The sequence below is a fragment of the Eubalaena glacialis genome, chromosome 3, assembly GCF_028564815.1.
Source record: "Eubalaena glacialis isolate mEubGla1 chromosome 3, mEubGla1.1.hap2.+ XY, whole genome shotgun sequence".
Taxonomy (NCBI): Eukaryota; Metazoa; Chordata; class Mammalia; order Artiodactyla; family Balaenidae; genus Eubalaena; species Eubalaena glacialis.
This window is the reverse complement of record NC_083718.1, coordinates 168,959,923-168,974,215: the sequence shown is the minus strand read 5'-3', so window position 1 is coordinate 168,974,215 and position 14,293 is coordinate 168,959,923. Positions and strand designations below refer to the sequence as shown.

The 14,293-nt window shown below is 45.5% G+C and overlaps 1 protein-coding gene across 2 annotated transcripts in view; it reads left to right on the top strand.

Annotated features, from left to right (window-relative positions):
• AZIN2 (antizyme inhibitor 2) overlaps positions 1 to 12,959 on the top strand; it is a 34,716-nt gene extending 21,757 nt beyond the window's left edge. For both annotated transcript variants that reach the window (XM_061186843.1, XM_061186844.1), the window contains 2 exons: positions 9,178 to 9,392; positions 12,487 to 12,959. In XM_061186843.1, the coding sequence (XP_061042826.1) occupies positions 9,178 to 9,392; positions 12,487 to 12,625 (354 nt within the window). In that variant the 3' untranslated portion in view covers positions 12,626 to 12,959. The remainder of the gene's footprint in view (positions 1 to 9,177; positions 9,393 to 12,486) is intronic.
• Positions 12,960 to 14,293: the final 1,334 nt, after the last annotated feature.

The following is a 14,293-nucleotide window of genomic DNA, read 5'->3' as shown; positions in this document are numbered from 1 at the left end:
GGGTGCCTTCTATTTCCAGCAATGTGGTAGACTAGATACTCCAAACAGCCTCCCCACTGACAACAAAGAAAACTGTGTCCTGACTTAAGAGATAGCAGGGAATCTTCAGAGGTCAAAAAATAAGTGAAAGCAGGAATCTCCATTTCACTTAGAGTAAAAGCCAGTCAACTCACCAGCCTGAGGGATCCTTTTTACATGTAAGTCAAATCATGTCTCTTTTCTACCTAAAACCCTTCTTTGGCTCCTGTCTCACTCCATATTAAAGCCAGAGCCCTTCCAGTAGCTCCCGCAGCCCTTTGTGATCTGACCCTGTTTCCTCTCTGACCACCTCCCCCACCCTCTTCGCCTTGCTCACCCCACTCTAATCATACCAGCCTCCTTGCAGTTCCTTGAACTCACCCAGCATGTTCCTGCCTCAGCATCTTTGCACCAGCTTTCCCCTCTGCCTGGATCACTTCTCTTCTAGGTACCACACTGGTTCACTCCTCACCTCCTTTAGGTCCTTGCCCTAAAGGAGGCCTACCCTGACACCTTATACCTTATTTAATATTACACCTGTACCCCCCACCTGGTCTGTTTTTTTTTAATTACTTTATAACACAGTATATAACTTATTTATTTTGCTTTCCTCCCTCCTGCTAGACTATAAACTCCATGAGGACAAGGATCTTTGTCTATTTTGTTCACTAGTGTGTCCCAAGCACATACAACAGTGACTATTCAAATATGTGTTAAGTGAATTAATTAATCCAGAGAGAAAACCTAACTCTGAAACTGGCTTTCTCTCTGGGAGGTGTATACTGAATCCTTTTAGCACTGATCTTCAGTTTTCATAGTTGTGTGTGTTCCTAGGGACTAGTCAAGATAGAGAATATGATAGGATCCCTCACATAAAGCTGGGAACCCTGAAAAAGTACATAATCATTAGTGTAAGAGACTATTAGGAAAAACTCCCACAGAGGAGGACAGCAAGAAAACTTGTCTGCTTTGATCTTATTAGTAGTTGGAAGAGAGCAAAAAAATGAGAATTTGAAACCACAAGCCAGCCTTTTCTTGGGTTTGTTGCCCAAATTCATATTAACTGTGTGGTCTGAAAAACCTCAAGCCTAGAATTCATTTTATCTTGCAGAAGCAAACACAAATTCTCTCTGGAGGAGGACTCCTCAACCTAGACTTTTAAAAATTCTCACAGATAAAGTTCCAAGGTACATGAGATCACAATAAAAAATCACAAAACACAAAGAAACAAGTCACCATGAGGGGGAACCAGCAGAAGCAATAGACAGCAGATTCAAACCTGCAATTACTACATGTACTGGAATTATCAGATGCTAAAAATAAAAATATTTACAATGTTTAAAGAAATAAGAAATTGAAAATATGGCCCAAAAGTAAGCAAATATAAAAACAGAACTAGCAGATTTTTAAAAGGACTAAATAGAACTTCTAGAAATGAAATATATGAAAATTGAAATTATGCACAGGATAAGAAAGATATTACAGGCAGTTGAAGAGAGAATTAGTGGGAAGATAGAGCTGAAGAAACTATGCAAATGTAGCACAAAGAGACAGAGACAGAAAAGAAAATAAGAAAGACAAAGAAAGTGGTAGATAGAATGAGAAGGCATAATGTCTAATCATAGTTTCAGGAAGAGATTGTATCAGGATACAGAAACGAGACAAGTAATTTGAACAGGGGAATTTTAATATAAAGAATTGCTAACTTTAAAGATGGTTGATTACTAAAAAGGACAAAAGCAGTTACTACCCCTGGTAAGGGAGAGTGAAAAAGGAAAAAACTTAGAGGAGGGCTTCTCCCTCCAAGGCTGAGATTGAAACCTTTGAAGAGAGGCTGTGGCTGTTACAAGGATGTGCAGCCTACCAGTGGCAAAGAAACTTTCAGAGGGTTCCCAACACAACTGCATCACAGAAGCAGCCTGCTGCGGAGTGGAGGGAAGCTTGTTGGACTGTGCAGGCCAAAGTTGAACTGTGGGGGCCACTGAGGTGAATGCAACCAGACCCTCATACCCTGAACCAGATGTGGCCACACAGAAAACATCAGGCGAAAAGGAGGAAAGTCCCTTCTTCCTGATCTGTTCTTGCAGTGTCTTTCCAGCAACTTCTATTGACAAAGCCTAACATAGAAATGGATAGTAAAGAAGAAATGTCTTACTCCAGCATCACAAACCAGGGCAAAGAAGGGTGGATTTGGAGCTGAGAGGCAAAATAAATAAATTAAAATTAAAAAAATTAATAGCTGGCAGAGAGTTCATAAAATGAAAGAGAGGAACACTTATTCTTAGATTTGGGAAATCCAACAAATTCCAAGTATGTTACCTAAAAATAAATCCATACCTAGACAACATATTAGTGAAACTGAATACCAAAGACAAGGAGATCATAAAACTAGTGAGGGAAATGAGACAGATAGAAGAATACCTGTAGAAGAATGTTATTTAGACTTACAGCTTATTTTTCTCCTGTAACAATGGAAGGCAGGAGATAGTAGAATAGCAGCTTCAATCTATCAACCTAGAATTTTATATCCAGAAAAATTGTTTTTCAAGAATGAGTATGAAACATAGGCATTTTCTGACAAGCAAATACTGAGAGATAGACCTTCACTAAAGGAAATTCTAAAGGATATATTTCAGACATAAGGAAAATTATCCAGATGGATGGTCTGAGTTGCAGGAAGGAATGATGAGCAAAGGTACGTAAATATGCGGGTATATTTAAAGGATCACTGACTGGTACCAGCACCGCCACCACCAACAATTACGTGACTAGAACAAGACATTGAAGTTTATTTTACTCTTATGCAACTGTCTGGATGCAGGCAATTCAGAGCTGGTGTAGTGGTTTCATATTCACATGGAACCATATGGCTTTCAGTTGTACCTGTTTCTAGGTGTTGCCCCCATCTTGGTAGGTGCAATTGGAAGCTCCAGCCATTATAGGAAATAAGAGAAGTCCCTCTGCCAGTTGTCTTTCAAGGAAATTTCCTGAAAGTACTTATGCTTTTAGCTTATGGCCATAACTACCTGCAAGGGAAGTTGAGAAATATAGTCTTTATTCTAGGTGGACATGTGCCCAGCAAACATTGAAGATTGGAATTGCTGGGGGTAGGCAACTAGCAGCCTCTGTCACAAACGAGATAGACTAAAACACTGGATAGCAATAGAATGTAAGTTGGGAGGCAGAGTGACCAAGTTGGTCTTCTAAGATTTTGAATTGTTTGAGCAGAAGGTAAAGATATCGATTAATTTTAGACTTTATGTTAGGAATGCATGTTAAAATGTAAATGTCTAGAGTAACCACTAAAATAGTAGAAGTTTATTAAAATAGTTTGGTTTGGAGAGTGGCATAAAAACATAGACCAGCAAAACATAGTTGGGAGCACAAAAAAGATCCACATATATTTGGAAACTTGATTTTGACAGCACTTGCAAAGCATATCGTTGGGAATTGTTTAATATATGATGCTAGACCACCTGATTGTCCATATGCAAAAAATGAAACTGGATCCCTATCTTACACTATACATATATATAAATTACAGAGACCAATATAGGAGAGTATCAGTTTGGCCTTGAAATAGGAAAAAACAGTGAAGAATATCTTTAAAACCAAAAAGGAAAAGACTGATATTTGTCAACATTAAAATGAAGAGCTTCTGCTCATCTGTTAGTGAAAGGAAGGAGGCAATCATAAAGTGGGAGAAAAATACTGAAACACATATATAATGGATAAGGGATTAGTAGACAGAATATATGAAGGATTCTTTTTTTTTTTTTTTAATTTTATTTATTTATTTATGGCTGTGTTGGGTCTTCATTTCTGTGTGAGGGCTTTCTCCAGTTGCGGCAAGCAGGGGCCACTCTTCATCGCGGTGCGCGGGCCTCTCACTATCGCGGCCTCTGTTGTTGCGGAGCGCAGGCTCAGTAATTGTGGCTCACGGGCCTAGTTGCTCCGTGGCATGTGGGATCTTCCCAGACCAGGGCTCGAACCCGTGTCCCCTGCATTGGCAGGCAGATTCTCAACCACTGCGCCACCAGGGAAGCCCTATGAAGGATTCTTAAAAAGGAAACAGAGACAAATAAGAATCTTACGAAAATAAGGGGGAAAAAAGTGAAGCAGAAAGCAATAGAAATAGGGGCAAAAGACTTTAACAGGCAGTTCACAGAAGAGGAAAGCCAAATAGAAAATGCAAAGGTGCTCAACCTCATTGGTAATCAAGGAAACACAAAGTAAAAGGAAAACAAGATACATCTTCTACCAACTAGATTAGAAAAACATTAAAAGCATGACAATATCAAGTGTTGGTGGCATATAGAGAGTTGGATCTCTTAGATACTGCTAGGTGGAGTTGGTATTTCTACTTTGGGAAACAAGTTGGCATTATTTAGGTAAAGTTAGACATGTGTATACTCTCCCAGCAAGCTCGTAGGTATATATTGCATAGAAACTCTGGGCATGTGTATTTGAAGAGATGTCAGAATGTTCACAGGAGCAATTTATATAATATAAAACGCTGGAAACCACCTTAATGTTGTCTTGATGCTGGGTAATAATTAAATAAATTACAGTGTATTCCATACAATGACTTCTATGCAGCTTATTGTGAATTATATCTACATGCATCAGTTGGATAAATCTTGGGAATGTAAGTTTCAAATAAAACAAGTTGCAGGATTACATACCCTATATTTCCAATCATATACATTTTAAAAAGTGCAAAATCAAATTCTAAATTGTTTAGGGTTAGGTATACTCATGGAAAAGAAAGTAAAGCAAAAGAATAATGAAAACAAAATTCAGGATAATGGTTACCTCTGGAGGGGTTTGGGAAGGGACATGTCATTGGGATGGGGATTTCAAAGAGAGGAAATGTTCTATTTCTTTAGCTGGGCAGTGGGCACACAGATATTCATTTTATCATTATTCTTTTTATTTTACACATGATACAAATGTCCTTTTGTATGAATTAAACATTTAATAAAAAATTGAGTCTGTCACTGCTACTTATTAATATTCTGTGATAGGCTCATGTTTATTTTTTGTCATATTGTTTCTAACATTTAGAAAAATATCCTGGGAGTTTTAATTAGTCGTAGCATATTTAATCTACCTATTAAATTAGAGAGAATTCTCTTTTTTGCTTTACTAAGCTTTTCTAGCTAGGAGAGGGTAGAGCTCTTGTATTTTATCTCTCCTTTTAAGGTTTTATTATTTTCTTTGAATAAGTATTATTGTGGCCCAAGTACATCCCTGAGTTTAGTAATGCTTTCATTACTGTCGTGAGTGAAGACAGTCCCCTGTGTGTTTGAGCTGAGACACTGGCTTGCATGCTGAAACTCACTGAGCTCCTCTAGTAACTACCTCTCTCCCCTTTGTTTTCCAGGTGGGCAAGTGTTATCTGCAATGTGGTATTTTATTTCTTCATTTTCTCTATATTGTTTCTTTTTTCTCTGCTAGCTATTGCCAGCATTTCTCATGCTATATAAAATAGAAATGATGACAGAAAGCTTCAGACTTGGAGTCAAAAGATGTGGGTCTGAGTCCTGGCTCTGCCATATAGTAGCTGAGTAACATTAGGCAAATTACTTAACCTCTCTGGGCCCTGTTTCTCTCGTTTCTTCATGTGGAAAATGAGGGGGCTTAACTTTAATTACTAAGGTTGCTTCTAGTTCTGAAATGAAGCCATTCTAGTGTATCTCCATTAAGTTAGAGTTGGCTCCTTATTTTAAATAGTTTCTCTTCATTGTGGGGTTTAGTTTTGTCTGTAGTTTTAATCAAGAAGAGATGCTATAGACTATTGAACGCCATGTTGACATGTATTGGGAAAATTAAATTTGAATTGTTGATCTATATTTTCCATATCATGGTGAAGCCAGTGATTGCCTTGCTCATATCATCCCTGCCTTCCATTTAGAGACAAATTATCTGATCATTGAAAGTGATTCTTTGAATATGAGTGTGGATTTGATTAGCTAGGGATTCATTTTGGATTTTTGCCTATATGTTCACGAGTGAGATTTTGATCATAGGCTTTTAGTCTGTTTCCTCTTTTTCCTTTTTGTGTGCAGCCCTTGCTCATCCCATTTTCTTTCCCTTTGAAAATATTTCTGTACACTTTATGCAGTATAGGAGTTAATTGATTTATTCTTTAAAGGTTGGGGAACTATTTAGGGATTCCATCAGAGCCATGTGCCATTCTAAATGTTTCACCTTGTTTCATCTGTGGATCTGCTCACCTATTGGGCCTCTTTGAGGAAAGCAGCCATTCAGGTGCAGCTAGGAGGCATCTTGTCTGGGACCACCTGGAGTTCTGCTGCTAACCTCCTCCAGAACCTGGAGCAGGTCATTTCTTCTGAGTTTTCTCATCTGTAACATGGGAATTGCAACTGCCTCCCAGATGAGGTGTGAAGTAGTGGTGGGCATGCTTTGTAAAGTAGGAACCCCCTGCCCTCTCTCTCAGAGGGGACCCTAGTAGCAGACTGGGCATCTTATATTTTTACAGGTGCCTGTCCATTTCCATTCAGTTTTCTGATTCATAAACAGAGCTGAGACTTACAAGCCTGTCCCCACATGCTTTTGGAACATTTATTTTGCATATTCCTTTTTTGTTTCCTTTTTTTTAAAAGGTTTTAAATGATAATTGCATTATTTCCTGTGAAGTTTTAAAATCTTTCTTTTCCACCCATTTTTAATTTATACCACTACTAAGAAGTGAGAGAACTCTGATTATAGCTCAAGGGTTCCTTTTCTTTTTATTTTATTGTGGAAGAATCTTTGGAACCTATTTTCTTAAGGATCCTCATGGATACAATTATATAGCATTTCCTCTCACAATTCTTTAAAAGTTAGCTTATTGTTTTTTTTGGTTTTTTGTTTTAATTTTTTTAAAATTATTTATTTATTTGGCTGCGTTTGGTCTTCATTGCTGCACGTGGGCGAGCGGTGGCTACTCTTCGTTGTGGTGCGTGGGCTTCTCGTTGTGGTGGCTTCTCTTGTTGTGGAGCACAGGCTCTAGGTGCGCGGGCTTCAGTAGTTGTGGCATGCGGGCTCAGTAGTTGTGGCTCGCGGGCTCTAGAGCGCAGGCTCAGTAGTTGTGGCACACAGGCTTAGTTGCTCTGCGGCATGTGGGATCTTCCTGGACCAGGGCTCGAACCCGTGTCCCCTGCATTGGCGGGTGGATTCTTAACCACTGCGCCACCAGGGAAGTCCCTAGCTTATTGTTTTTTAACAACTGGAGCTAAGGGAAATAATTCAGAGCAACTAAGATGAATTTTACTCATTAACAAGAAGCTTGTGAACAAGCTTGTTAAGTTATATGAACAAGGATGTATTGGTTTGTCTCGCTTTCCTAGAATGTGAGCTTCATGAGCACAGGAACTTTTTGTGTGTGTGTGTTCACTGATGCATCCGCAGCTCCTAGATCAGAGCCTGGCATATAGTAGGTGCTTAATAAGTACCTATTGAATGAATTAATGAGTATAGGATATTTCTCATGTTTGATTTTAAAAACGTGCATGTTTTTCTTTGTTAATGAGACAATGGCTTATGCATTAACTTTTTGTCAATATGAGTATTATTTCTGCTTATGGCACCCATGACTCTTCTCAGTCTGACGCATTTCTGCTCCTGGCTGAGGTACTGAAACACCTTTCCTTCATCCTCCATTGGTTTCCTCCACTGCCTCCTTCTAGGCTCTTTGATGGCTTCCATTTGTACCTTCTTTTTCTTTCTTTTTGGCTCTTCCTCTTTCTCATCACTCATGTATTCCCTATTCATTTATTCATTCATTCACTTAAGAAATATTATAGACAAAAGCACCTACTGTATGCCAGACTGCTAGGCTTGGAGGAGATGGGGGTAAACAAGACTGTCGTGATCTCTGGACTCATGGAATTTATAGTCTGACAGGGAAGACAGGCCTGGGTGATACATTTTATAAATATCTAATCATAAATCATAGTACATGGTATGATGACAAAGCTTGGGGAGCCTTAGGAAAGCTTCCACGAGGAAGCTGAGATCTAAAGGAAAATTAGGAGTTGGTAGGTTTGGAGCCTCAGGGAATAGCATGGGGATGGCTGGGGGTGGGGGAAGGGAAGCAGGGTTTACCTGGGGAGCCCAGAGCAGCTGGACTAACTGGAACGAGGGGCTTTCAAGGGCACGATTCAGCCAGGATTCGCTCCTGTCCATCTTTCAGTCATGACTCCTCCTCTAGGGCCTGCCTGGCAGGATCCCTACACTGTGACAAACTGCACTGATATCTTGGTTGTCCGCAAATGGCCTACGTTACAGATTTCTTTCCTGGATTTGGAAGTCACGTAAAAAAAAATAAAAATTTTATGTCATTGTTAGTTGTGCCTTTGGGTAAGTCACTTAACCTCTCAGAACCTTAGTTTCCCTGAAATAGGAGTAATTCTATCTACCCTGTGAGGTCCTCTGTGACCTCTGGCAGGTCACCCTGTGACTGTCTGTGGGAGGCCCGTCTTCCTCACCAGACTGAGAGCCCAAGGGAGGGAGGGAGGGAGGGTCTAACTCACTGGTGTGCTTTTGGCTCCTGTTACCAGGCCTGGCATGGAAGGAGGGGATCGTGGAGGCCTGCATAGAAGAAGGAGCCCCAGGGCTGGGCCCAGAGGACAATCTCTGATTTGAGGGAGGGGGAAGGGCTGCAGAGGGGGGGATCCACCCCAGGGTCTGGAAAGTGGAAGACACACCAGTGAAGGCCGAAGCTGGGAGCTGACAGCAACACCAACAATAATAAAGATAGTGCTAACTTACTGGGCCCTTGCCATGTGCCAGACACTGTTCTACATGCTCTACCTATACTCATTTATCCTTTCAGTAGCCCTGTGAGGTAGGTACTGTTATTATTCCCATTTTACAAATGAGCAAACTGAGGCACAAAGGGATAAAGTATCTTGCCCAAGGTCACACAGCTAGCAAGTATTGGAGCCTGGATATAAGACCAGGCACTGTGGCTTCAGAGTGTAGGAAGCAATGAATGCAGAGAAGTGGGAGGGCCTTAACTGCAGGCTCGGAGGCCCATCAAGTCTTTATTCTATTGGCTCTGGGAGCCATGCAGGCTTCGGAGGGAGGGGGTGCTCAGGCTATGCACGTATGCCCAGGAAAGCTGACCGTTGTCATCCCTCTCTCCTGCAGAAACCATCCATGGAGCAGCCCCTGTACAGCAGCAGCCTATGGGGCCCAGTGGTCGATGGCTGTGACTGCATAGCTGAGGGCCTGTGGCTGCCGCAACTACATGTAGGGGACTGGCTGGTCTTTGAGAACATGGGCGCCTACACCGTGGGCATGGGCTCCCTCCTCGGGGGCGCCCAGACCTGCCGCATCACCTATGCCATGTCCCGGGTGGCCTGGTAAGGGGGCCCTGCTGGGAAATGGAGTGGGGGGAGAAGGGAGCAGCCTGGGCAGAAGCAATGAGGGGTATCCCAGGTTTGGGTCCCTGCTCCTGTGTAACCCAATGTGACAAGTAGCTCTTGGCTGCTGATTCCAAGTGAGGCCTGTGCTTGGCTGTGGCCGTGAATGAGACTGAGCTTCCCTTGAGGAGCTCAGAGTCCCGTGAGAGACACAGAAGCAGACAGACACTCCTGATAATGCAGTGCTGGAGGGAAGGGGGCAGGCTCTGGAGGCTTAGAGCCCCACCCCCATCCCAAGGCCCAGATCTACCTCCCTGAGGAAGGAAGGATAAAGCCAAAGCCTGGTGGACGAGTGGGAGTTAGGTGGCAGGAGGGGCGGGAAGGGGGTTCCAGGCAGAAGGAACAGGGAGCGAGCATAACTTCAGGAAACTACACGAGGTTGGTCGGGGCTGGAGAAGGAGCAGGGCTGGATCTGGGAAGGGCCTTGAAGGCAAGTTGAGAGCTTTGAGTAGCAGCAAGCAGGGACTGGTTCGAAGCCTGAAAGACCACTCTAACTACTGGGTGGATTAAGGGAAGACAAGGGCAGATGTAGATAGAGCTGATCACTTGGGTGGCTGCTTTGTGACCCGGGAAAGACAAAGACTCGCCTGCTCACTGAGCTTGCCCACGCCAGGCCAGCAGTGGGATCCAGTGAGGCCAGATGGAAAGAAATTCACATTTGTTGAAACTTTCTATCAGGCCCTACATTAGGCACCTTTTGACGATTTCCTTTTACCCACACAAACAGAGGTCACTTGCTTGAGGTCGCACAGCTGGTCGGTGATGAAGAGGCCCCCTCTTTCGGGGCTGGGGCAGCTGGGAGGGGCTTTTATGCTGGGCCCTCAGGAGTGAGTACAGCCTGCGTCCCCAAGGACATGCTGGGTTCCTGAGCCTTTTCTCTGCACCCCCCACCCCCGCCGGAACAGTGCTACCAAATGCCAGGCCTGACGGGGCTCAGAATCAAAGTTGCATGTCATTTATCCAGTCAACAAACCTGTTGTTTCTACTCCCTGCAGGGGCACAGGATAGGCTGATGCCACCATTTTGACATCAGGGGTGTTTTGACAAGGCCTAAAAACAAAAGTAAAAAAGCAATAATCACACAGACTTCCTTATCCCATCCTGGCACCATCACCAGCAAACACAGTTGGATGAGGTTGCAGGGAGTCAGATGCACTCATTACTTAGGAACACAAAATTTTGATGTATTGAAATGGCCATGTCAAAAAATTCCCCATATTAAAGGGGCCTCATCAAAACGTCCTACTTTAGAGTCTGGCTCTGTGCTGGGTCCTGGGGGGTAAAAGAGCATCTGAGAACGTGGTGGGCCAAGGCACGGACCTGCATACAGAGACCCTGGCATAGAGAGTGCCAAGGTCACTAGGGAGGGAGGGCCAGCGGCCTGGGGAGGGTGGTCAGGGCTGCTTCTCAGGAGGCCTGATGGGTAAGGAGGGCCAGGCAAGCTGACAGGAGGGTGGTCTGGGCCAGGAGGGGTAGGGGCTTCAGAGTCTAGTTCATCCAAAGAATTTTTAGCTGCTCTGGCTGGCTGGAGTGGCCTGTGGGGAAGAATGGATCAAGAAGGACCTTGGAGGCCCAGGTTGGACTTGATCTTGAAGGCAGTAGGGAGCCAGTGAGGGGTTCTAAGAAACTTATCTTTCAAAACCCATTTTGAAAGATAAGGAGACAGAGGCTCAGACAGAGGGTGCTTGGCCCAGAGGACCTCCCACCTGGAAGGGAACGGCCTGACTGGACTCTGCAAAGATACTGACTACTGATTTGCTGCTGAATTGCACATATCGGCAAAGAGGGAGGCCTTCCTGCAGGTGGGGGACTGGAATAGGCTGGAAGCATGAAGGGAGGGAAGGGAAGATGTAGATGGAAGAGGGAGGGTTTTGTGGGGAAGCAGACCTTGGCAGAAGTAAAGGACAGGCTGTCATGCTGCCCCTACGCCCAGGCCTCTTGACACTGAAGCCAGTGCTCTTTCCCTGTCCTCCTACCCGGCATCCACCCCTCCTCACCAAGTGTTTACCACGTGCCAGCCTGCTGTTGGGGCCACGAGGCAGTGAGTAACTCAGACGTATCCCCTGCCCTGCTATAGCTGGAGGAATGTCAGGGAAGCAGGCATTGAACCCTTGTTGCTATAAAGGAGTACACTGGGCTGTGGGACTCAGCGAACGGTTGATGATGCAGGCAGAGGCCGGATGTGCACAGGCCTAGGATGAGACGTGAGCCCAAAAGATGGCTGCTGTGGCCGGCAACCAGGCAGCCCTGTTGTGTGTGATGGGAGAGGCTGGCAGGGGCCAGAATGTGCGGCCTGAGAGTGGAGGGAAACTGCTGGCGACTCAAGAGCAGGGGTTTGCGTTTTGGGAAGATGAACCTGGGTCAGAATTGTCCAGAGGGGGCAAGAGCCGATCAGGGAGACTGCACTTTCCCGGCTAGAGATGGTGGTCTCAGCGGGAACGGAGAGCAGCAGGTACCTTTGAGGATGCTCAGGAACTAGGCTCAGCAGGGATCTACTGGGTGTGGGAAGAAGACAACCTGTGGCAAGAGCAGGAGCCGTTTATTAGCGTGGGGATGTAGGAGAAACAGCTTGTAGAGTTTTTGAGGGGAGGCAGATGATTTTTTTAAAGTAGTAAGCTTGGGATATGAAGAATGTGGGCACTGAAGTGAGCGCTGGGTTGAGTCTTAGTTCTACCACCTTCTAGGGTAGAAGATGTGACCTTGGGCAGGTAACTTCTGAGTCTCAATTTCCTCAGAGTAAAATGGGGACGATAATGTCACCCTTACAGGGTTTTGGGAGGATACTAGATACTGTAAGTAAAGTGCCTGGCACAATAGTGGGCATATCAGTGAATGTGGGTTCCTCTCCCTTGTGGGGGTAGACTATGGGGAGAAGGGAGCAGCGGAGGAAGAAGGGGCAGCAGGCCTTCCCCCGACCCTGCCCCTGGGTTCTGCGGCCCCAGTGGCGCCAGGTCTTCCAGTGCAGTGGCCATCAGGAGTTCCTGGCCTGCGGGCCCCGTGCTGGCTGCCTCCAGGGACCCCCTCTCACTTGCAGGGAAGCCCTGCGAGGGCAGCTGCTGCCTGCAGAACAGGACGAGGACGCCGAGGGCACGTGCAAGCCTCTGTCCTGTGGCTGGGAGATCACAGACACCTTGTGCATGGGCCCTGTCTTCACCCCGGCGAGCATCATGTGAGCGGGGCCCGTCCCCCCACCGCCCCCCCCCCCGGAGAACCCCAGTGGGGCCGCAGAGATGCCTCTGGGAGCGGAGGGGAAGGTGGCAATCAGGAGCACCCTCTGGCCAGGACTCCGGCGCTCGCTCTGCCGGCCCCGCGCTCCCCCTGCAGTGTTTCTGCCCTGTAAATAGGACCAGTCTTACGCTCCCTGTAGTTCAAGTATGCAACATAAATCCTGTCCCTTCCAGCTGTGTCTGCCTCCTCTGCAGCGCCAGGGGCCTGGTCAGCCAGGTATGGGGGTGTTCTTGGGGTCTCCCTTGGTCTCCTTCCCACCTTTGTAAATATGAAGCGAATAAATATTTAGGTTGTTTAATACGCCAGTGGAACCCGGCGGTTCAATCCACGAAGCAGCCTGCCTGAGGCCAGGGCCGAGACTTCCCCACCCTACTATGATAACCCCATGCCCTCTGCTTCGGTCCTGACCCGCTGCAGTGTGGGCACCTCCCACTGCCACCCAGCTTCCTGACTCATCTCTCTCGTCTTCACAAGCTTCCATGCCTGGCTTCATGAGGAAGGGGGAGCTGTCAGGGGCTGGGGTCGGGGTCACGGTTGTCTCCGTGCGGCACCGGGGCTGCAGCTCATGGCTGGTGAGGGGCTTCTGTGTGAACCCAACAGCCAGCTTAAGTCCTGGCCCAAAGTGGGGAAAACTGAATATTTGACACCGCTTTTGGAAATTCATACCAAAGATAAAGAGCAAAGAGGTGGGTCCCTGGGAGGTTCTGAGGAGACCCCGTACCCTTCCTCTCCTTGCAGGTCAGCAAGGCAATCAGAGTAATGCAAATATGTGCTGGTTGGTTTTGCTTATTCAGGCAGTAATTGTTAGAACATGGTTGGCCACAGACTACTGCCACATCCAGTGCCAACGGCTCTGATGCTCATGTCTCCTCAGACACTGGCAGTTCTCTTCAGGACTTCACATTGCTAGGGTCTCAAGCTATGCAACTGGGGTGTGTGAGCCGCTTAGCAAAGGAGTTCAGATTTTAGAGTTCCCCCAGCTGCTACTGGTGACCCTAAAGATTCTTCTTCTGCAATTAAAAAAAAATTGATATATAATTCACATGCCTTAAAATTCACCCTTTCAAAGTGTAGAATTCGGTGGTTTTTAGTATATTCACAGAGTTTGTGCAACCATCACCACTACCTAATTCTAGAAAATGTTCATTACCTCAAAAAGAAACCCCATATCCACTAGCAGTCACTCCCCATTCTCCCCTCCCCCAGCCCCGGCACCCACGAATCTATTTTCCATCTCTGTGGACTTGCCTGGTCTAGACATTTCATTGCGATTGTTTTTATATATTCACTTGAGCTTCTCACTGGGTCAGCCTAGTACAATGTGTGTTTTTTTTCCCACACCACCAAGCAATTCTCAGACACCAGCCGGGCGTCCTACAACTCCACTCAATTCTGACACTACCTACCTAAGAGATAGAATCAGATCCCACAGGTTAAGGGCTCAGTCCTACAAATCTGAACAACAGAGCAAGGAGCCTGAACTTAATTCTGCAGGCAGCAGGGAGCCCTATATGCTTCTGGAACAGAAGCATGACAGGGCCTTTGAGAGGATAATTGAAAGTGTATTCAAAAGCGGCCAAGGAAGACCTAGTGCGCTGGTGGTAGCATGCACT